Source organism: Erithacus rubecula (assembly GCF_903797595.1).
Source record: "Erithacus rubecula genome assembly, chromosome: 18".
Classification (NCBI taxonomy): domain Eukaryota; kingdom Metazoa; phylum Chordata; class Aves; order Passeriformes; family Muscicapidae; genus Erithacus; species Erithacus rubecula.
Window position 1 is genome coordinate 11,662,018 of NC_136670.1, and position 22,549 is coordinate 11,684,566.

The window sequence follows — 22,549 nt, forward strand, 5'->3', positions numbered from 1 at the left end:
CACTGCTCATCTCAGGTGGCTGGTAAAGACAACCAAAACCCAGTCTTTATCCTCCAAACCTCAAATGGCCAGGTCCAAACAGGCTGCTGCCAATCATGGGAAAGTGAGAGGGAATTACCTGCTCAAGATCAGGCTGGTGTAAGAAATGGTGGGTGATCAAGGAGGACAATGTTATGCTTTCTTTACTAATGGTGAGGAGTGTGGCAATAATCCAGCATGGAAGTATTGCTCTGTGCTGAGTTGAGAGAAACAGGGTACCCATTTCTACTCATTACTGCCCATTCCAGCAGGGAAACACCCTGAGACAGGCCCTGATGGCACCTTCCACATGCTGGAACAAGACATCTCCTCCATGGCTCCAGTGTCCCTGTGGGGAAGATGCTGTTATCTTCCTCTAAATGCTTTGAGTCAATTAATAAAGACTCTGCACATTGTATTTCTCATGAAGAATCCTCTGCACATAAATATTTTTACTTAGGAATGAGAGGAATAGCATTCCCACCTTTTTTTTTTTTTTCCTGAAAAATGCAAGAATCTTTTCCAGGTTTGTTTATTTTTACACCGTTTTTTAATAAATTTTTTTCAGTTCCCACCTTTCAACTGTGCATCATGGTCCATCTGTTGGTGAGCCTAAGAGTGTTAAATGTATATAGCTCCCTCCAGAGTTTCCCAATGAGATTCAATGAAGTTCCATGAGGGACAGCTAGCTCTTCTCCCACAAGTGCCCCAAAAGAGGGAGACATTATTCAATTCCATCTATTCTTGGCTGAGACCTGACATAAGAAGCTGCAGACTAGAAGTCATTCACAAGCATTAAGAAAGATGTTGGCTGTGCCTTTAAAGTCTATTCTGAAGCAGAACATTTTACAGGTGACCATCCACAGCCTGAAAAAAACCTGGACGGAAACAGAGTCTGAATTTCAAGAAAGATCTCCTTTAATATTGTACCTTCAGTGATGTTTTGTACTAGTCTTGCACCTAAACCTAAATGCTATCCTAGAAAGCTGCTTGGGCAGCTTTGTGAAAGTGGAATAGAACTCAAGTGGTTCTGCAGGGTATATATTAGTTCTAAATGCACACACCCAGCACTGCCAGGTCACCCAGTACATCCCTTGGTATTCCCTCTTAGAGACAGCAGCATTGCCATGGCTTATGGAAAGAACTTTTTGGGCATCCAAGTCTCTACTCAGAGGATCCCTCTTTTCAGACAACAGTATTTTCAGAGCTGTTGGCTGATCAATCTTTTGTTTCCTGGTCTGCTGCCTTCACGTGTGGTTGCCTATCCTTGGTGTTCTGGCAAGGGGAAGAGAAAATATTTGGCCTTTGGGAACTGGGCAACTCAGTGCCCTGTATAGCTAACAAGAGTGCAGGATCCCGAGTTCAAATATTCTGTACCTGTTTTGCACAGGAATGAATATTACACAAGGTGCCAGGCAAGTGAAGCATAGCCAATGTAAAAACACCTTGGTCTGGTTCCCAGTTACCCTGCAGCTGTGTTAGTATTTACAGCACTGAGAGTAAAGTGCCCCTGAATCAGAATAGGAACAGCTTTTATACTCTTTGAATGCATAAATCAGACCACATAGTTCTGCTGGAATTACAGGCTATTTGCACTCATTTGTCTCCCTCCACGTGCTTTGCCCAGCAGGTAGCCTGTAATTATTTGATAATAAAAATTATAGGCATTTTTACATTGCTGGTCCTCTGCAGGAGCTGAAGATTACCCAGCAATTTTTACACGAGTTGAGAATGCAAGCCTGATGTCCTGGCAGATTTCCAAGTTGGAAGACTCCATGGCCTGTCTAAATCCCCCTGGTATTTCTAACAGGCTGTGGCACTCCTCTCATCCTCCCGGGGCACTGTGCTCCAACAGCTGCATTGCTGTGCTTGGGCAGCTCCTCAGCACCGGGGTGGAGGGAGGAATCCTCCCCAAAAAAAAAGAAATGCTCATGGTTACTTTGATAAGGTCCCTTGGGAGCTGCAGGGATGAAAGAGGATAGATGAATGAAATCTATCACTGTGCCCTGTGGGTCTGATATGTGATAAAAGCTCACAATGGTTTATATATGATTATTAAAATTTTCAGACACCTGCGTGAAAACTACTCTGCTTCAGTTTTAGTCCTTCCCCACAGAAAATGCTTTTGAAATACTCTGAAAGAAATGAAAGAGATTAGTGTTAGAGGCTGGAAGTGTCATATGAGAGGTGTGTAGCCAAAATAAAAGTTTGTTATTGGTAAAAAGATTATCTGTTCCATTATTTTTCTCATTTAAGTAGGCTATGCCTGAAAAAAGTAGGTGCTGCTTTGTAAAGTAAACTTGCAAAATTATTTCTTTCTCTCTGTTATCATTATAAATGACAACATTTTTGCCTATGCATTTGAGAATTTATGTATTTGTAAATATAATAAAACCGCAGTGGTTTGGACATTTACCGAGAATGACTGGTTTGGGGAATTTGAGAAACAAAATGAGATAAAAACATCAGCTAGAAAAAGGAGTGCCTGCATTACAAATGGACTTTGTTATTTTTTATCTTGGCAAGTATCATTAAACTTTAATTCTTTAGGCACCCGGGACAGATAAGTTTGTCCCACTTCACATTAAAAATGTTAATGCATTATTTTTGACAAAGTCATTAAAGCCATTGCAGTGAGACTTCACCCCAGCACGCTGAAGGTCCTGCTTAACAAATATGGAACTGTGGAATCAGGCCTCAAATTCTCCCCATTGCAATCAGCAGGAATACTGCTGTGAACTTGGAGACAAGCTTCCTTATTTTTCCCTAAAGTTTCCTTTTATATGGTGAATCAGCCAGTTTCACCAGGAAAAGCGAGTGTGCGGGGTCCTGGGGTTCTGCCGGGGGCATACATATGTTTGGATTTCTTTGCCTCATTTGCAAAAACTGAAACTAGTTTTTCAGCCTGGAAAAATGCATTAAACTTCAGCCTTCAGTGCCAGCAGCAGAAGTGTTGACCTGGCAGAGCCATGGCAGCTCAGCCTCTTCCCTCACTGCTCCCAGAGGCAGCCGAGCCCTCTCGCTGCGGGACACACGTGTCGTTTTATGTGCTCGAAGGGGGTGAACAGGATGGTTTATCGATGTTCACTGATACAAGAAAAGAGTTGTTCTGTCCCAGACGCATCTAATTTCAGATTTGTGCTTTGTCTCATGCCAAGAGCTGATTCTGAGTCCTTTATCAGTCGTAGCGCTGTCCCACAGCACGGTTTGGGGAATGGAGAGGGAATGGCTGCATGGGCAGGCGCCACCTGAGGGTCCTGCATTTTTTTTTCCTATCGAGTGTTGAGAGAGTTTTTACAGGATTTACCTCATTCTTTTGATGGTGATAATGGAGGGTCTGAGGGTACCAGGGACACAGTGGGGAGGAGGACCAGGCTGTAGGGATGTGGGGACAATCCCTGGTCTGGGGATAGAGGATGCTCCCCTCATGGTATGGGGATGGGAGACGATCCCCTCATGGCATGGGGATGATTTCCTCATGGATGAGGATGAGGAGATGATCCTCTCATGGCATGGGGATGGAGGAATGATCCTCTCATGGCATGGGGATGATCCCCCCATGGTGTGGGAATGAGGAGGTGATGCTCTCACGCCTTGGGGATGGAGGAATGATCCCCATGGCACGGGCATGACGAGACGATCCTCTCAAGGCGCGGGCACAGAGGGACGATCCCCTCATGGCGCCCCTCAGCGCAGACCCGGCCCGAGTCCCCAGCGGCCTCCAAGGCCTCGGGGCCATGGCAGCCCCATGGCTGCAGGTGGGAGAGGTGGGGCCGCTCCCTGCGCGAGACCTGGTGCCGACCTCGCTCTGTGGTGCCGGGCCGGGACTGCCCTTCTCCTTCCCCCCCTCCTCCTCCTTCTCCTCCTCCTCCTCCCCCGCGTGTGCGGTGCGCGGCCGCATGTGGGGCGCAGGCGGCGGAGTCTCCACCTCTTCTGGCAGCGGGAACCTGTGGCTGCCAAGCTCCATTAAAGCCATCAGCAGCCGGGGGGACGCGCTCCGCGGCGAAGGCGGGGTGGGCTGCGGTGCCTTATTTTAAAATACATACTTTTCTTTTTTCTCCCCCCCCCACCTTGTCCCTTCGCAAGGCGCGGGCTGAGCAGGACGCCTGCGGGCTGAAGCCGGGGTGCCGCCGCCGCGGGCCCATGGCTGCACCGCCGGGCGCCGCGCCCCGCTGAGCTCCGCGGGCACCGGCGGCGAGCGCGCCTCTGGCCGGGACACACAGCGGGCACCATGCTCGGGTGCTGGTGGCTCGCAGGGCTGCTCCTAGGTAGGTGCCACCGCGGTGCCATCCCGGGCGACAGGACGGGAGGGCGAGCGAGTGGCGGAGTCCGGGTCGTACTCTCATGGGGGTCCGCGTCACCTCCCTCACCCACCGGGCACGGTGAAGGGGCAGGAAGGTGCAGGGAGTTGGAGTGCGATGGGACTGACTTCATGGGGAGCGCGGAAGGACAGCGAGGAGTGCGCAAGAAGTGTGCGAGGAGAGCGCAGCGGACCGGGGAGGAGGATGCAGGAAAATGCAAGGGGAATGCGAAGAGGGTGCAAAGAAGCGGCGAGCAGGGGGCGAGAGGACCAGGACGGCGGGTCGCGGTCCGGCCGGCGCCGGGACGGGATCCCGGGGTGCCCCCGCCCGGGCAGGAGGCACCTGGCGCCCGGAGCTCCCCGCTCGCCGCTCCGTGCCCGGGTCACCCTCGGTGCCCGCCGGGCCCGGGCAGGGTTTCCCTCACCCTCGGTACCCGAGGGTTTCCCCTCCGTGGGCCCGCAGGGTGCCGGGAGCTCTGCAGCTCCACCGGGGCAGGGGCGGGCGGGGAGCGCCCCGGACGGAGCCGGAGCCCCGGGTGCTGCCCCCGAGCTGCGGGAGCGGGGGCAGAACCGCTGAAGCCTTTCCGAGTGAGCGCCGTGCGGAGATGCAGAAGGGCTGGCGGTGCGGTGCTGAGCTGCCCAGGGAGGTGCTGGGCTGGGGCTCAGCCTCTGCCCAGGCTCCCCGAGTGGTTGGGGTCGAGCATCCCCTTTGCCACCGCAACTCGTTCCTGTCCCGACTGTGGTGCGTGGAGAGCATCGGGCAGAGTTTAGCCGCAGGAAGGGCTTAGAAATTATTTTCACTGGAGTTGGGAATTCTCCCTGGGAGGATCCAGCACCTGCCCTGGCAAGGGACAACCTCCCAAGTAGCCTCCTGCTCCAGGGACATGACACCGAGCCCCAGCTGTGCAGACAGATCTGGAGCAGTGCAAGCTGCATCTTTGCGGCTCCCTTTCAGAAAGGCATCTTTCAACCCCACGGTTCTTGGAGCAGTTTCAGAAGAAAAGGTTCTGGCTTTAAGAGACCATATGGGAGAACAAAGGCAACTGTGATGTGAAAAAGCCACAAAATTATTTGTTCATGACAGGGAGCAGAGTCTGAGGGAGACTCCTCCATCCTCAGACAGCATTTTCCTAGGAAATGCAGAGGAGATCCTTGGTTCAGACCCCTGAACAGAAGGGACAGGTGAAAGGAAGGGTTTGGAGGATATCCCTGAGGGCCCCATGCAGTCTGGACACTGAAAATCCTGGCACTTGGTTCCTACTGCTCTTTCTATCACTTAGTTCACTCATCTGAGGTTTTGGGCAGCAAAAACCACAGTGGCTCATCTCTCCAGCTCAGGGCTTAGTGATCAAGGCAAAAGAACCATGTAGTGACAGCTATTACACATTACTTGCTCTAAGTGTAAAGGACAAGACTGCAGAAAGAAATCTCTGAGCAGGGCACTTGTGTAGAGTTACTTTCCTGTTCATATGTGGGATCTTTGTTGTGCATTGTTTGCAAAATAAAGCTGAGAAATATGAATTCTCTAAGTATCTTATTAGCTCGAGTTGCTCTGCTCAGGGGTCTGTTATACTGCATTATGTAAGTTTACTTACTGAAGTCTAATTAGAATAATTATCTCTTAAATACTCATGTAGTTTCTCTTAGTCCAGTCTAACCTAAATTCTCTGCTTCTTGCATCTGATGTCAGTGAGAGAATTCCCATTGATTTCAGTAAGAATGGAAACTGAACCTCAAAAAAACTGTTTAAATACCTAAGTCAGACTCAGAACTCATTAAAATCAAAGCAAGCTTTGCTCACTGTGAGCAAGACTAACATTCTGCATTTTGCATAAGGATGAACATTAGCATGAGCATGACACCAGTGCATAATTAGTTGAAAAACACTTTAGTTAAGTAACTGGATCTGGCTTTGGAGTCTCCTCCAGAAAAGAATCACTCATTCCTGGAAATGTCCCCAGAGACTTGCTGAGTTTTACCTAAGCTTTCATTAAAGTCTCTGCATTCCAATAACACCACACTGATATTTTTCTTGTGTAGCTTCTCCTACATGGTTTCAACATAAAAGATCTATTCTTGCTTTCAATGTTTATTTTTAAGTTTGAAAGTGACAATGTTGAGGTAAGATAAGATCACCAGTTGCATTCAGTTAAGAGATTAGCAAGAGAATCCCATAAGTGATAGAACAACTTTCAGCATAGGGATGTGTGTCTATTTACACAATAATATGTCTGTTCTTACTATTAAACCAACATCATTGTCTTTGGATCACATATTTATTTGGGAAATATTTATTTGGGTAATATTTACTTAGCTAATTTTTTTTTTTTTTTACCAAGTTGGTGGTTTTTATTCTTCATTTCTCAAGCCTGCCAAAAAAAATCAACAACTAATGTGCTATGCTGGATCGTGTGATATAACTCTATTTTTTCTTCCAATAATTACAGGTTAGCCACGTTTCAAAGTATATGGATATAGATAAAAACAGGGCTGAGATGTAAAAAAAAGCACAAGTGAAAAAAATATTGTGTGGTTTCTATATTTTCCCCACAAGCACAAATTGTTGAGTAAGGAGATTTTCAAAAGCCAGAAATTGCTGTGAAGAAAACCAAAGCTGGAATCCAGTGCTAGGGGAGGCTGCATCTGGCAGAACAAAGTTTGGAAAGAGGTTTTGCTTTCAGTGGGATCCTGTGTTTCCCCACAACAGAGCATATGTCATCTTTAAAGACAATGCTTTCATGAGTGAGATAAAATCACTGCTAAAATCAACCTCAAAATTAGGAAGCACCTATACAATGCTCTTACACAAGTGCTTTGGTTTTCTCACTCATTTGCTGAGGAAGATAAAGGCATGAAAGAAGAGAAACTTCCTGATTTTAAGATGGTGTATCTCAGATATAATAATCCCAAGAAACTGACAGTGAGAACGTGAGAATTTCAATGTGTAACCCTTCTTCTGTAGGCTAAGAGTGCTGCCAGAAACTGAAAATATGATTCATAGAACAGCTCCTTTTCTTCCCATTTTAAATTGTGTAAGATCTGAGGGGTTAGTAAGCTGCAATCTGTGGGTTTTGTTTTTTTTTTCTTTAAGGAGTTAAAAGGTCTCATGGCTTAAAATGCAAAATTAGAAAAGTTCTGTTTCTGTGTCTTAGAAAAGAAGCTCTGATATCTATTTGAAATGTCAGAGCTTCAGGGTGTTAAGTGATAAGAGGGTTGAAATCCACCATTATTTTTGAGTTTTAACAGGGTGATGGTGTGATAATTGTAGTTTTCATGGTGGTGTTTTCTCATTTTCAGTGAATAGTTTATTGAATCATCACAGTTTGAATTCAGCAGAAACTGAATGCAAAGAAGCTCAGCTCCTGTGGCACTGTTAGACAGATATTTGGGTTGGTGCAATCTCTACTTACAGCTGGTGTGAGGGGACATAAATCAACAAGAGAAGTCTCACCACAGAGTGCTTGAAGAGATTTACTTGAATTTAGATTTTAAAATAATACTTTAAATTTCAGTGTATGTCAAGCACTGAAAAAGTCCCCCATGGTTTTCCTGGGTTAATAAGAAACACTGACAAATGTGTGACATTTTGGCCTTGCCTAACTCCAAGACTGAGGTCTTTGGAAGCAGCTTTCTCCTGGCACTCTGGGATCAATGTACACACCAAGCTCCCCACTGAGACAATTGGATTCACCTTGTTCACACTCTCACTAAACCCACAAGTGCTGGACACGGCAGGTTATGGCTTGGCTCTCCCCTGTTGATACAAAAACACAATGACATGTTATTTTTAAAGCTTTTCAGAGAGGAAAAAAAAAAGATCATTTTTCCCAGTAAGGCTGCCTGGAAAAGACAGATGAAAATATAAATGACAGCAAGGTTTTGCTGCAGAAAAGCTCCCAGAATTTGTTGGTTTTGAGTAGCACAAGTCCTGTTATTAGATTATGCAGCATGTAGGTTGAATGTCAGCTTTGATTTTAGCATCTGTCGGCAGAGTTTGGGAGAACTGGAACACATCAAAACTTGGCTAATGTGGACAGGCTAAACAGTAGACTGAAATTTCAGGCTATCTAGAAACCACACCCAGACCCCAAAACACATGTTAGAAGTAACTTTAATTCTGTGCTCCAGCTGAACAAGTAACCTTTTTCTGTGAGCACTTGTGACTCTAAGTTAAACCTGTGTGTATTGCTGGGCTCTGGATCAGTTTCTCTCCTTTCTGCAGAGTTCTTTTCCTGAGGATACCTTCTGCTGTGACTGCTCCTGAATGCTCTTCTCATCATCAGCTTCACAGGAGCCAAGCAGCCTCAGAATATTAGATCCCATTAGATCCTATTTTTATTACTATAAACAGTATCCTTGCAGCAGTGCCAGTAGTCCTGTTGTGTTAGGTGCTAAATAAAGAGAGAACAAAAGGATTGTTCTTGCTTTAGTGGGTTTATAACCTAATTTCCTGGACTTAGATTTTCAGCAGTGAGTACTTGACATGGCAGGGCCCTGCTGGGATTCCCAGCTGTGTCCAGCAGTTTAGTACCTATTGCAGTTGCTTAGGTCTCTACATCCCTAGATGCCTTTGTGCATCCAGCCCACAGAGGCCAGGCAGGGATTGTGAGGAGCAGAGCAGTGAACAATGTGCTTACACAGGAGAGCAGCTGTCCCCCGTGGGAGCAGGGAACTGGGACAGCTCCATGGCAGTGGGAGACTGAAAGGCCACTCAGATTATCCTGCCAGCTCCCTGCCAAGAGCGGGTTGTTCCCTGCTGAACTAATGCTCTGCTCAATCCCTAAATCCTGCCAAGCAAGTGGACTTGCATTGCCTACTGCATTGTGCCTCCAGAAGTTCACCCTGCCACATGTTTTTCCTCTCTTCATTCACTCCCAACAGAATCTTTTTATTCACTGCAAGGAATTCCATCCCTTCCTTGGTGTTTGTGCTTTGTGAATATTTATAGGCTGTTATCATATCCATCTTGCTCAGCCAGGCTATATGTACTCTGCTCTTTTAATCTTCTTTTGTAACTCAATCCCTCCCACCCCCTCATCATTTTTTGTTGTTCTACTCTCAACTCCCGCCGGTTCCAGTTGCTCATTTTGCTTTGGGTAAATGCTGTATTTATGTTAATAATATATGGTGGGTGGTCCTCTCTGCACTCTTGGTCCATGTGAGTGATTTAGACATTTGAAATGAGGTTGACATTTAATAGCCAAGCCATGGCTGATTACTGGTTCTGCTCTTCAAAGCACTCCAGGAAAAAATATGCTTAGCCATCACTATTAAAAATGGCCATGATAGCCACTAATAAAGTGTCTGTGCAGGGGTACAGGGTCATTGCCAAAACCTGCATGGGTGCTCTATACATTCAAAACAGCAGTGTGGCATTAATTTCACATCCATGTGCTGTTTTTTTCTGTTGGGTTTCCAACTCATCTGAATTAAAGAATATAGATGTAATATTTGCCATTTGGTAAGAATGTGAATTCTGGTTAGAATTTAACTGAGTCATGATAGCACCCCCGGGGTATTGTTCAGCCTTGGACTGAATTGTCTTGCTTTTCTTTTGAAAAACAAATGCTTCCTCCCATGTGCTCTCCCCAGCCTCTCACTGTTCAGGCACTCAGGGAGTTAGAGATCTAACTGTGGTCTCACCTATCCCACTCACCTGAAATTCAAGCTTTCAGCAGTTCTCAAGTTAAAAAGCTCTAACATCATCTTTCTTTCCTTTGTTTTCTTTTGGGTTTTGGTTATATATTTACGTGTGCCAAACTTGCATGGCAATACTGGTCAGAGTTTAACACAAGTCATGGTATGTTAATGCTGTGAGTTCTCAGATTTTGGCTCACAGCAGGACCCTGCTCTGAACCCTCTTGCTGTCTCTCCTGTCCCTGGCTGGGCTGGGCAGTGCAGGGCTGGCAGCAGGATGGGCTTTGAACTAAGGGCCAGTGACCCCTGAGCTGAGCACAGTGGTGGCCCAGCTGGGGCCACTGGGCTGCACAGAATTGCTGCTCTGTTCTCCAGTAAATCTTCTGACACTGGGCAGTTCAGCTGTAGGAAAAGCATGGACTGGTCTGAGAGTGCAGCATCTGGGGGTGAGAGGGGGGAACATGAAGTGAAATGGACAGCAAGGATGTTGTGAGTAGAGCTGTGTGGTGTGACCCAAGAGTGGTGTTTTGGTGAGCATGAACTGCAGGACAGATCTTGGGGTGGGCTCATGTCATCACAAGTCCTCTGTGCCAGCTCTTACCTGTCCTGCCTAGTTCATCCCATTTGAGAATATCATGATCTGTAAGGTCTGTTCATACCCAAATCATTCTGTGATTTCTCCCATCCCATTTCTCCTTTCCTCAGAGTGTTTACTGTCAGTTTATGGGGATGGGCACCTTCTGAATAAGGTGCTGACTCCAGTAAAACTGGGATCAAGCCTTTGAATCCCATCTACAATGTTGGCTTGGTTGTTTTGGGGTAAACAGCCAGAGAGGCAATTTTAAGAAGCCATTTTATTTAAATGTAGTTTATACTGAAGAAGATCTTTGAGGTACTTCTCCTTCCTCTCCTTCCCTACCACAAATCCCATCTGTCTTGTCATCTGTCACTGGACATGACATTTAACAAGAAAAATACATGATTCCAGTATTCCAAGAGCAAAATATTTACTTCTCTAGTGCCTTAAAAACCTCCAGACAACTCACCAGAAGCCCTTCACTATTTTAATTGTGGATGAGACAGATCAGGCAGTGCTCACAGCCTTAGAACAAAGCCAGACTAAAACCATGGAATGGGGTGTCTGAGTTCCTTTGCCATTGTGCTAAAAGAATGTGGTGAAAGTATGTTTTGAAAATTTTTCTAAAATCGTAAATCATACTTGGGGCTTTTGAATCAGCTGAGTTTCCTCTTATGATCTGCAGGATTTCATGTATGATTATGCTCAGCTGTGCAGAGGAAACTCAAGGTGATGCTCTGCAATGATAGTTCGTGGGTAATACAATTACCATGCCAGCCCTGAAGGCATAACTGGGAAACTTTTGGTGAATTCAGAGCATTTTATGAATATCATGAACTGAACACCAGACTGGTGAAACAGATAAACGTGAATATACCCGTTTTACAGACAAATAAGAGAAGGGATGAATAATAGAAAAACTTTTCCAGAAACCAAACAGTGCTCCAGTGAAAGCACTGGCATCTTCCCTCAACCACTTGACCACATTTTGGCTTCATTTCAGGGAGGCATTACTAATCAGGAAAAATGCTCATGCACTGGCTTAATTTCAAGCACATGCTTAAGTTTCACTGAAACCAATTAGACTTAAGCGTGTGCTTAAGTCTGAACTATGTTCAGTTTGCATATAGGGAAAATGAAAGATTCTGCTGTGATACAGTTTTCCATCCCCAGTGGGTTATATTTAAATTTTATAACTTTATAATATTATAATATAAAATTTATCTCTTCCCACAGAGCTGTTCTCTTGGGAATGCCTTTTTCTGAGTGAATTAAAAGCACCACTAACTTAATCTTCACACAAATGCAAGAAAAATTCATTTGCTAAATACAACTATTTTGTTTGCTTTTAGAAGAATGCTTATTCCTTTAGTGGCTAACCCAAAATCCATTCTGTGTTCTCTCAGGAGAGGAAAATGCTAAAGAAACACTGTTTTGCTGTGTTAATGGAGTCTGTGTGGAAAAGTATGATTCACTTATGCAAAATATATTGATACATTTCTTATCGTCTATTTCTTTCCAGTCTGAACATTCCTCAGAAAATATCAAAGGTTTTATGTCATCTCTAAATGAAGGAATGTGTAATGCTCCATGACTTCAGGCCCTGATCTTATCCCTGTGAATGGGTGACTAACTGAAACATTAGAATTATAATTGAGAATGATAAATTCTGGCCATAGGAGGCAATAACATCCAACAGATTAAACAATCTAGCTCTGGAGAAGAGCTGATCCACAGTAACTAATTTGTTGCAAACTGTAATATATGCATTTTCTCCTCCAGATGTGTGACTCAACTTTGCTTTTTTCCAGAGTCAATCTGCTTGGGGGAGCACAAGCAAGATTTGTTTCCAAGGAGGAATATGACAGCATTGCTCTCTTGGTTGATGGTTTTTTCCTTTGGAAGTGAGAAGTGGCTCTGCATCTGGAGCACACAGCACTCGTGTAGCACAAGGCTCTCATTTCCAGACTTGGCCATTGCCTTGGAATCTTAATTTTACCAACAATTTACTGTGGGGAGAACTTGAGAATTTCCACTTCTGCCCTTCTTATCACTTGATGCCGTGGATCTGATTTTCCTGAAAGTGGCTGATACAAATTGTTGATCAGCAGTTGCTGCTGGTGCTGTTTGCTCAAGGCTTGGTCCAGTTTGTGCTGATTGTTGGCTCTGCCACTCCTGGCTGCTTGTGCAACCCCCTTGCTCCGAGGCTTTGGGCTGTTTTTGGGATGGAAATGCACAAAAAGCTGGGAAAAGCCTCTGTTTTGTCTGAGTGCTGTGCTGGAAACCCTTGTGGTTAATTGATACACACGGACAGCAGAGCGAGCGAGGGGAAGAGATCACAGTCAGGCATTTTTTTAGATTTTCCTATGAATGAGGATTTTTGTCTTGAAGATGAATTGTGAATAATTCCTTCCTCCTGCCTGAGAACTCTATAGAGCAGTTAATTTGTGTCTCTCTTAAGATAGAGGAGCTGCTCTGATGCGTTTTACCAGGGGCTGAGAAACTGAGTGACATATGAGTGACAGCTGCTGTGTGCTGCTCTTGGAATAGAGAAGTGCTCTAACTACAGATTTTAGGTCTGGGACTGAACTTTTCCATCTTGAAAGGATGTTTGGATCTGGTGGGGCTAGAGCATTTGAGAGAGAAAAAAGCAGCCACAAAATTTGGACATGAGCCAATAGCTTTTGGTTTGAGGATGCATCCAGCTTGGAGTCTTGTGCACAATTAAGTAAGACAAAATCCCTAGGAATTCCCATCATGTCAAATATTTACATTCTGGAGGATTTTTTTTTTTTTTCCCATGAAGTTTGATCTCGATTATAAAAATTCCCTTTTGTATTGAATGTGTCAAAATGCACTGATTGCATTGCCAAAGTGTCTTTGCTCCCAAACAATGTAGACTATTAGTGTTCCTGCCAAGAGTAGCACGAAGGGTTCAGGGAGATATTGAAGCTTCTGCTGCAATAAACACATGCAGAGCTCAGTTTGTGAGTTGACTGGGTTATATTGTGTATATTTTATAGCTGCATTCTATATATCTATAGACAGCACTGATACCTCTGGAGTCTTTCTGTGGTTATGGGCAAGAGCAAATCTGACCCTTATGTCCATTATTACCTCTAATACAAATACAGTTATTTCTTAGTTTACTTTATTCTTTATGATAATAACTTTGTGTTTGTTTGAAGTGTGGTTCAGTTGGGACTGCCCTTGTTCTGATGAGTCTTCAATATTTAGGCCTCTTAGGGCAGTCAAATGAATCCTGGCGTATTCTACACGTGAGTTTTAAAAAAGAGTCCTGGGAGCACCACAGAGCAAAGTCATGGCAGAGCTGGGGTGAGGATACAGATCCCCAGCTCCTAATGGCTCTCCTAAATAGGCACCTGTGGGGCAGCCTCACACATGCTGCAGCTGCCAAATTAGAGGTTTAACTGATAGCAGTGGGTTTTGTCATCCTGTATTTTCCCATTTTCACATGAAGAATCACAGGAACTGCATTTTAGGAGGCACAAGTGCAAGCAATTGTGAAGGAGTTGGCTGTGCCTGCTCATCTCATCCATTCCTTAAGGATGGTAAGAGCAGTGCAGTTGTGAGTCTGCTCCCAAAAGAGCCCTGCACTCTAATAATGTGTCTTTCCAGCTGTTTCATGCACTCCAGTGCAGGGTGAGGTACCAGAAAATGCAAGGCTGGCTTCCCTGGCCTTTAGGAACTGCTCTCCTCTGTCACTGGGGGCTTCCTTTTCCATGTATATATTCCTTTTGTGGTTCTTCAGGCTTTGTGTGCTTAAGTCTACACAAACACATTTCAAGTGACCTGTAAAACCTTCACAAATGGCAACACCATAGTGAAGTGACTGAATTTGTCCATCAGATAAGAGTCTGAAGTTATTGAGTGGGAATCCCTCTCCTTTTAGAGGGGATTTAGTGGGGCTCGGTCTCCAGGAGCCTCTAACTTGCACAGCAGACATTTAATTACCAAATTCCCACTTGACTTGGTCCAGAGCTTGTATATTGTGACTCTGTGTCTTCATCTCCTTGAATGAAACACAGGGTGTGCAAACCTTTCACATTCTTGTTCTATGGGAAGGCCACACATAGATGTTGGATCTTTTGTTCCAGCTTTTGGGCAGGCTGGAAAGCAACCTGTGTCCTAACATTGGTATGGAGTGAATAAAAGTTCAAAATGGCTTCAAAATGTCCAGCACACTCTTGGGTAAAATGCAAAGTACAGCTGGAGCAAAGGAATCCCACCTGGGCTCATAAAGGCCTGGCTGGGCTGAGCTCCACTAGAACCAGGGTCAGTTGTACCACAGAGAATCAGGGGGGTCTCAGGAGGAGCTTCACTGAGAGCTCATTCCATGGTGCCATGAAGAGGAAATCCCAATTTTCTTAGAGAAGCAAGCCCGCAATGAGTGCCACAGAGTGCTTAAGGAAAGGGTGAATAATGTATAGGAATATATGTACGTATGTGTGTGTGCATGCAAAGGTCTTCAGGATTTAGCTGAGTGTTCACACATTCCCTAAGCCAATAACATCCGTTGTTATGGGAAATGAGGTAAGTGACAGAATCACCGTCCTTATGGCGGGCGACAGGCGAGGCCAGCGTTCCCATGCTGTAATTCCCTGCTCCAGCCACTGCCTCAACAATAGCACGAGAGGGGGAGGACACGAACAAAGAGCGCTCGGTTTTATTTGAAGATTTCATCTAAAAACCAGTTGGATTCAGATGAAACTCAAGTCGGAAAACTTGAGCGAAATAAAAACCCCTGTGTCCTTAGCTAAGAGTTCGCTGCTGGGCGAGCCTGCCCGGGCTCCGTTCGTTATGCCGTGGGCTCGGCAGTCGGGGGGTTCGGCTGCGCGCTGCCCCCGTGTCCCACTGACCCCGCTGACCCCTCTGACCCCGCTGACCCCGCTGACCCTTCCCCCGTGTCCCACTGACCCCGCTGACCCCGCTGACCCCGCTGACCCTTCCCCCATGTCCCACTGACCCCACTGACCCCACTGACCCCGCTGACCGCTCTCCCCGTGTCCCACTGACCCCACTGACCCTACTGTCCCCACTGACCCTTCCCCCGTGTCCCACTGACCCCACTGACCCTACTGTCCCCACTGACCCTTCCCCCGTGTCCCACTGACCCCACTGACCCTACTGTCCCCACTGACCCTTCCCCCGTGTCCCACTGACCCCACTGACCCCGCTGACCCTTCCCCCGTGTCCCACTGACCCCGCTGACCCCGCTGACCCTTCCCCCGTGTCCCACTGACCCCGCTGACCCCGCTGACCCTTCCCCCGTGTCCCGCTGACCCCGCTGACCCCGCTGACCCTTCCCCCGTGTCCCGCTGACCCCGCTGTCCCCACTGACCCTTCCCCCGTGTCCCGCAGCCTGCGCGGCCGCGGAGCCGCACTGCCGCCAGCAGCTGCGCCACCTGCAGGACAGCGCCGGGATCGCCGCGCGGCTGCCGCCCCGCCTGGAGGGGCGCTGGGTCTCCACCGGGTAAGGCACCCCCAGACCCCGGGAATGCACCCCTAGACCCCGGGCAAGCCACCCACTGGGAAGGCACCCTCATCCACTGGGGACGCATTCCCGGTCCCGCGGAGGACCTCGGAATGGACCCGCAGAGGCCCCAGCCCCGCAGCGCAGCTCCTGCCCAGCCCCGGTGCAGCAAACTGCCAGGCAACAAGAAGAGAGTTTCCGTCTCCCCTTCCCCAAGCCCTCATTCCCATCTGGAGAGGGATGGGACGCCTCGGGTGTCCCTGGAGTCTCCTGCTTGTTCCCCATCGGGGTGCAGCTCGGACGGGCAGAGCAGCCCGGGTCCCCGCTGCCTCCGCACTCCTCCCGTGGATGAGCCTGAAGTGTCAGAGCCTCTCTCCATCACTCTCAGGTTTATTAGCTGATGCCCAGACTGTAAAACCACCCCAAGGGTGACCAAGGGAGGTGCTGGTTCTCACGTCCCGCACCCCGGCTGCCCTGGGAGGGATTTATTTCTCCCTGCTGCCATTTATTTCTCAGCTCTGCCTCCCCCGCAGGTGCGAGGTGCGGCCGGGACCCGAGTTCCTGACCCGCTCCTACCTCTTCTACACCAACCGGCTCTTCAAGGCGCTCCAGTTCTACTACTGGGACCCGTCCTGCCGCGACCCCTCCTACTCGCTGGTCATCAAGGGCAAGCTCCGGCTGCGCCAGGCCTCCTGGATCACCCGCGGGGCCACCGAGGCCGACTACCACCTGCACAAAGTGGGCATCGTGTTCCACAGCCAGAGGGCCATGCGGGAGGCGGCCTCCCGGATCAACCAGACCTCAGGCCAGGGCTGCGAGGGGTTCCTGCCCGCGGGGCGCTCCTGGGCGCCCGGAGCGCTGTACGAGGTGCTGAGCGCCAGGACGGAGCGCGACTGCACGGCGGCGCTGGGCTTCGCCATGCACGAGCTGAGCCTGCTGCGGGTGGAGAGGCGCCTGCAGCCGCTGCCGCCGCCGCAGCAGAGCGGCAGCCGGCTGGTGGAGGAGCTCTACCTGGGGGACATCCACACGGACTGGGGGGAGAGGCTGCACTACCGCCCCACCGGCTACCAGCGCCCCATGCAGAGCGCCCTGGTAAGGAGGAGGTCTTTGTGCAGCCCCCTCGTGGCTCCAGCGCTTTGCCAGGTTCCCTGTGACTGCTCCGTCCCTGCACTGTCCCTGCCTTGCAGCGCTCGGCCCCCCAGTGCCAAGGGTGTAGGGATGGGATCCCGGGTGCTCCAGGGTGTGTGGGGTTCATCCTCTGCCTTCCTGAGAAAACAGGACCAGGGTGGGTGAAAGCTCAGCAAAACCAGCATGGGAAACAAGCCTGCACTGACACGGGCCTGACGTTTACAGTTTTTGTTTGGCTGTGTTTTCCTAGGAAATGCTGTTTCCTTGTTTCCTGCACCAAAGTCAGTGAAGGCTTCAGGCTGCACATTGTTAGAGCTGGTCTGCTCTGCCCTTCATCTGCTCTGCCCTTCATCTGCTCTGCCCTCTCCTCGCTCCTTGGGGTGTGCTCCATGCTGAGGGGAACAAGGGCTGTGCCATTTATTCTCCAGCCCTTGGTGTAATGCCAGTAGCACAGGAACTTGCCCCCAGTATAATAATGTTATTGCACAGAAATCAGACTTCCATTTTGACATACATAAAACTGAGCAGCAGACTAGGTTGCCTTTTATTCTATTTTGTTTTCTGCTTTATAGCAACTTAGCTTATTCCCAGGAAAGCAGCTTTCCATCTGAATCGAAGCTGATCAAATCACAAATGGTAGAGCAGTGAGATGGGGGAAAAAAACCTCTCTGAACTTTGCCAGATAGAGGGGAAATAAATGAAAAAAAATAATTTTGGGACAACATTTCCCAACACCTCAAACTACACCAATTGAACTTTGAAAAACACAGAGCAACACCCCTCTCCCTCTCAAAAGTAACATTCTCAAATTGGTTAAACTTGTGTTATCTTGGGCCAAAACCATATATATGAGCAAAACCAGATGGTAAACATAAACACTTTAAAAAGTTAATTTAAAACCAAACCTAAAGACACTGAAATTCACTCTCTGAATGCAGCCCTGTAATTAATCAGCCAACAGCTCTCCAATGGACCCACACATGATGTCACCACTTGGCGATAATTAGAAGCTGCCATACATTAGAAATAACTTCACACGACTGGTTTAAGCAAGTAAGGGTTTTGGCTCCATGTCCACAGTGACAATTTTATTGGGCATAAGATTTTTTTTTTTTTAATTTTTATTTTTTGTCAACTGACATCCATTTGCCTGTGCTGGTGAGTTACACAGCTATGTCAGGAATTATTTTCTAACTCTTTATGAAAATATCACTCTTTTTCCCTTAAATTGATATCTGTTTTAAAGGAACCCATTCTCCCCAAATTACCTTTCATTATCAAAGAATTTCCTGCCTAAGGAGAGCATATATATTTGCCAACTTCTGGGATTATTTAGCCATAATGTACTGTGTACTGTCAGCACTCATTACTGTGACAGTAGCAGTAAAGCAAGCTGAAAATGACTAAATTACAGTAGACTCCAATCAACTTGCATGTAAATTACCCACCCTACAGTTAACTACTGAGTTATTTAACCTTCTTGCCTATGACAGTTCAGTAAAGATTAGCTCGTGTTCTAGAAAATTACATAATGTTCCAACCCTGCTTATTTAAAAATAAATCAGCTGTGATATATGAAGTACAAGAAAAAATTCCAAGCTACACAAAACCCCTGCTGGCAGCGGATCGGGGGCAGGGCTGGTTCGTCTCAGAGCTCTGCACCGCGGGGAAGCGAAGGTCAGGGCTGCCTTTTGCAGAGGGTCCTTTTCTCCTCCCGTTCTGGCTGCTGGGAAAGCCCCACATCCCACTCCCTCCTCTCCCGGCTCATCCCGGTCCTTCCCCGCATTCCTCCCTTCTGTCCCGGCTCATCCCGGTCCTCCCCCGCATTCCTCCCTTCTGTCCCGGCTCATCCCGGTCCTTCCCCGCATCCCTCCCTTCTGTCCCGGCTCATCCCGGTCCTTCCCCGCATCCCGGGCTGTGGGATCTCGGGCAGGAGCGGGGCCAGGGGGCGGCAGGGCTGTCCTGGGGATGCTGCAGCCCCGGCCGGGTGTCACAGCCTCCTTCATTCTCCAGACCGCGGCTCGTTCTGTTCTGGCAGCGCCCAGCACTCCCATCCTCACCCACGGACACGCTGGGAACACCGCGGGAGTGCCGGGGGAGCGCTGCCCGTGCCCGGCCCTGCTCGGGCTGCGCTGGCCTCCGCAGGGCACAGCCGCTGTCCTTCAGCGACCAGAATAGCAAAGAGCAGGGCAGCGCTTTATCTCCCTTAATCTGCTCGGCAGCTTCTGCCCAGCTCCCCGCAGTTCCGCACCCTGCTGCGGACGAGGGGAGTCGCGGCTTTTGAAATATTCTGGAAGGGTGGGGTTTTTTTGTTTGCTTTTTTTTTTGTTTGTTTGTTTTTCTTTTTGTTTTTTTTTCGCTTCCCGGTAGGCAGATCTGTTATTTTCTGTCTCCTGCAGCACCACGTGCACCCCTGCCCGGCGTGTGGGATTATCTCCAGGGCGGACGAGCATCACCCGCCGGTGCTGCCCGCCCGCGCCGCGCTGCCCATGCGGCTCAGCGGCAGCTGGGTCAGCACCCGCTGCGAGCTGCGCCCGGCCGTGCTCTTCCTCACCCGCTTCTTCACATTCCACGGCAACAACCACACCTGGGAAGGGCATTACTATCACTACTCCGACCCGCTCTGCAGGCAGCCCACGTTCACCATCTACGCCTCCGGGCACTACACGCAGGGCAGCCCCTCCGCCAAGGTGCGGGGCGGCACCGAGCTGGCCTTCAAGGTCACCCAGGCCCGGGTGACGCCCATGGACCAGGTGACGGTGCTGATGCTCAACGCCTCGGAGCCGGGCAGCTGCGGGCTGGCGGGCTCCTGGAGCGCCGGGCTGGAGCAGGATATCACACCCACCAATGGATGCCTGGCTCTGGGCATCAGGCTGCCCCACACCGAGTACGAGCTGTTCAAAACCGAGCAGGACTCGCAGGAGCGCAGCCTCCTCTACATCGGGGAGAGACCCACGGACGGCTCCAGCCCCGACAGCCCCGACAAGAGACCCACCTCCTACCAGGCCCCCCTGATCCAGTGTGCTGCTGCCTCAGAGGAGTTCTCCAACTACATTAGTCTGAAATACGTGGGAAGAAAGGATGCTAATGGGATTGAAGCACTAAAACCTTTGCCTGTGGCCTTTTTATTGTTAATAGCACTTCTGTTTTTAAGATGGGACTAGTTATCTCTTCAGGTACCGTGCAAAATTCAGATAAATCTTGGTGCTAGCGTGATTTTTATATCCTTCGAATGAGCACATCTGGAATCAGTTTTACTCAGATTTGGAAACACTTTTTAAAAACACCCAATAGTGAATGAAGCCAAGGAGATATGCCTGACTCCACACTGTTTGTCCTGTGGCTTTATTGCCTAATCTCCCCTCTTTGCGTGCAAATTTAATGTAGTGACACGGATGCACTGCACATTGCAACAGATAATTTAGCAACATGAGGGGGGAAAAGAGTGACATCAATTAAAATTGCTGCTTTGAGCTTTTGACATTGCTAAAATTTAATCAAGAGCTTGATTCAGATGTAATTCAAACATCCAGAGTGTTGGCTGCTGAGTTTCTTTGAGGTTAAGTTCCCTCCCATCACACTCCTTTTTGCTGTTCATGCAAATTTAATCTGCAGAGTCAGTCAGCAATAAACAGTCAGCAAGTGTTCTTGAGAAGGGCACGGTTCACATGCCTCTTGCAGATATTTTCTGTACTTTGCCTGTGTATGTCCCACACAGGGACCCACAAACAATCTTTGTACTTGGAGATGCCCAGAACAGCCCTCACAGAGGGCTCGACTCTTCCACCTGACCCTGGCCATCGATTACAGTAGATGGAAAACACTTGTGTGCACAGCAGCTGCAAGGCTCAGCATCCCTGGCTGCAGCACTGCATCCCTGCTGTGCTGCCCCAGCTCTCCAGGGCAGAGCTGGCCTGGCTGGGAGACACCAGCAGTGTCCCCATGTCCCTGCTGCCATGCCTGGCACTGTCACCACGTGCTGTGGGAAGGGAAAGATCCCTCACCAGCCTTCCCAGGCCATGCATTTCCACTGCCTCCTTTTCAGCTCCTGCACAGCAGTTGTTAATCCAGCTCTCCTCACAAAGTGTCACTTCCAGCTTCATTCCTGCACAGATGTTTTATAAATCTGCCTCTGGTGAACAATGAGCTGAAGAGATGCTCAGATCAGACAGCACAGTCAGGTCAAACTGATTCCTACTGACAAGCAGGACAAACAATGAAATTATATTCCCTGTCTGCTGCAGCTAAGCATCATATAACTTCCTCGAGAAGCCCCTCTCCAGCAGCTAAATCCTCTCCAAATAAGCCTATATATCTTACCCACAAAAGATATTTTGTTAAAGCAGCTATGCAATAGCCACCTTCTTAATGCTGTATTTATGAACTTGCAGCTTGTACTTAGATAAATTATGGGGTTTATAACACAAAAATACTTTGGGGGGATCTGTACATTAATAATTCAAATGAGATGCTTATTAAATGCATTACAGTTGTGACATAAATGTTGTCAGCATGTTCACATGTTCCAGGCATGACCCAATATTAGTCATAAGCAGTTCTACTCAAAGGTGATGCACAGAAGGGCCAGGCTTGGCTGCCTTGCCTTGGGTTCCCTCCCTAATCCCTGGAGACTTTAGCAAGCAAATCTTATTTCCAGCCTTGTTGGTTGTGCTCTGTTCCTGCTGCTGCACTGAGATCCATGGGCAGCTGGAACTGATCCCAGAGAAGGTGGTGTCTCCTTGGGGATGTTCCCATTAGGATGCTGTGAACTGGGACAGCTGGGGCAGCTCAGCTGCACCTCCTGTAAGCCATGCACTGGCAGAACTGTTCCTTCAGGAGTTTCCCATCACTGTGCTCAGCACAGCCCAGGGAAAGGCTCCTGTGCTCCCATCAGCACTGGCACCTTTCTGCAGGACACAGAAGTCCATGGCAGGAATAGGGAACAGCCTTGTGCTGCCTTTGGAGCATGGCTGGAAGAGGGACAAGGCAATTCTGCCCTACATCTACTCCCATGAATCAGATTTGGGTGCAGATGCTTTTTTCATTTACAGGGCAGAGAAATGGATTAAAGTTAACAAGTGTCCTGGTCCTGTAAGAGCTCTTGCAAGCCACAGATCCTGTCCAGGTGGGGATGGGATCACCATGGTGTGAAACCCCATCACACACTGATGCAATGTCAGCAACCAGCCCTGCAGAGCTCAGGCACCACTGGCTCCAGAGCAGCAGTGCCTCAGTGTCCTGCTGGCTCAGCTCCCCTGTGAAACCTCATCAGGAGCCTCCTTGGCCTCCTCCCCCCTCTCAGCACACCTCTGAGAGGAAAAAACCCACACAAGAACTATTTGCATAAATATCATAACTTTTATTGTTCTGTTCACAGTTTTTGAAGACACATTCC

At 48.3% G+C, this 22,549-nt stretch overlaps 1 protein-coding gene across 1 annotated transcript; it reads left to right on the forward strand.

Moving 5' to 3' along the window:
- Window positions 1–3,897: 3,897 nt before the first annotated feature.
- On the forward strand, window positions 3,898–21,656 carry APCDD1L (APC down-regulated 1 like). Its single transcript, XM_079321902.1, has 4 exons — window positions 3,898–4,286; window positions 15,915–16,026; window positions 16,560–17,118; window positions 19,554–21,656. Exons 1-4 carry the CDS (start codon window positions 4,250–4,252, stop codon window positions 20,316–20,318), a joined length of 1,473 nt encoding a protein of 490 aa, XP_079178028.1. The 5' UTR covers window positions 3,898–4,249; the 3' UTR covers window positions 20,319–21,656.
- Window positions 21,657–22,549: the final 893 nt, after the last annotated feature.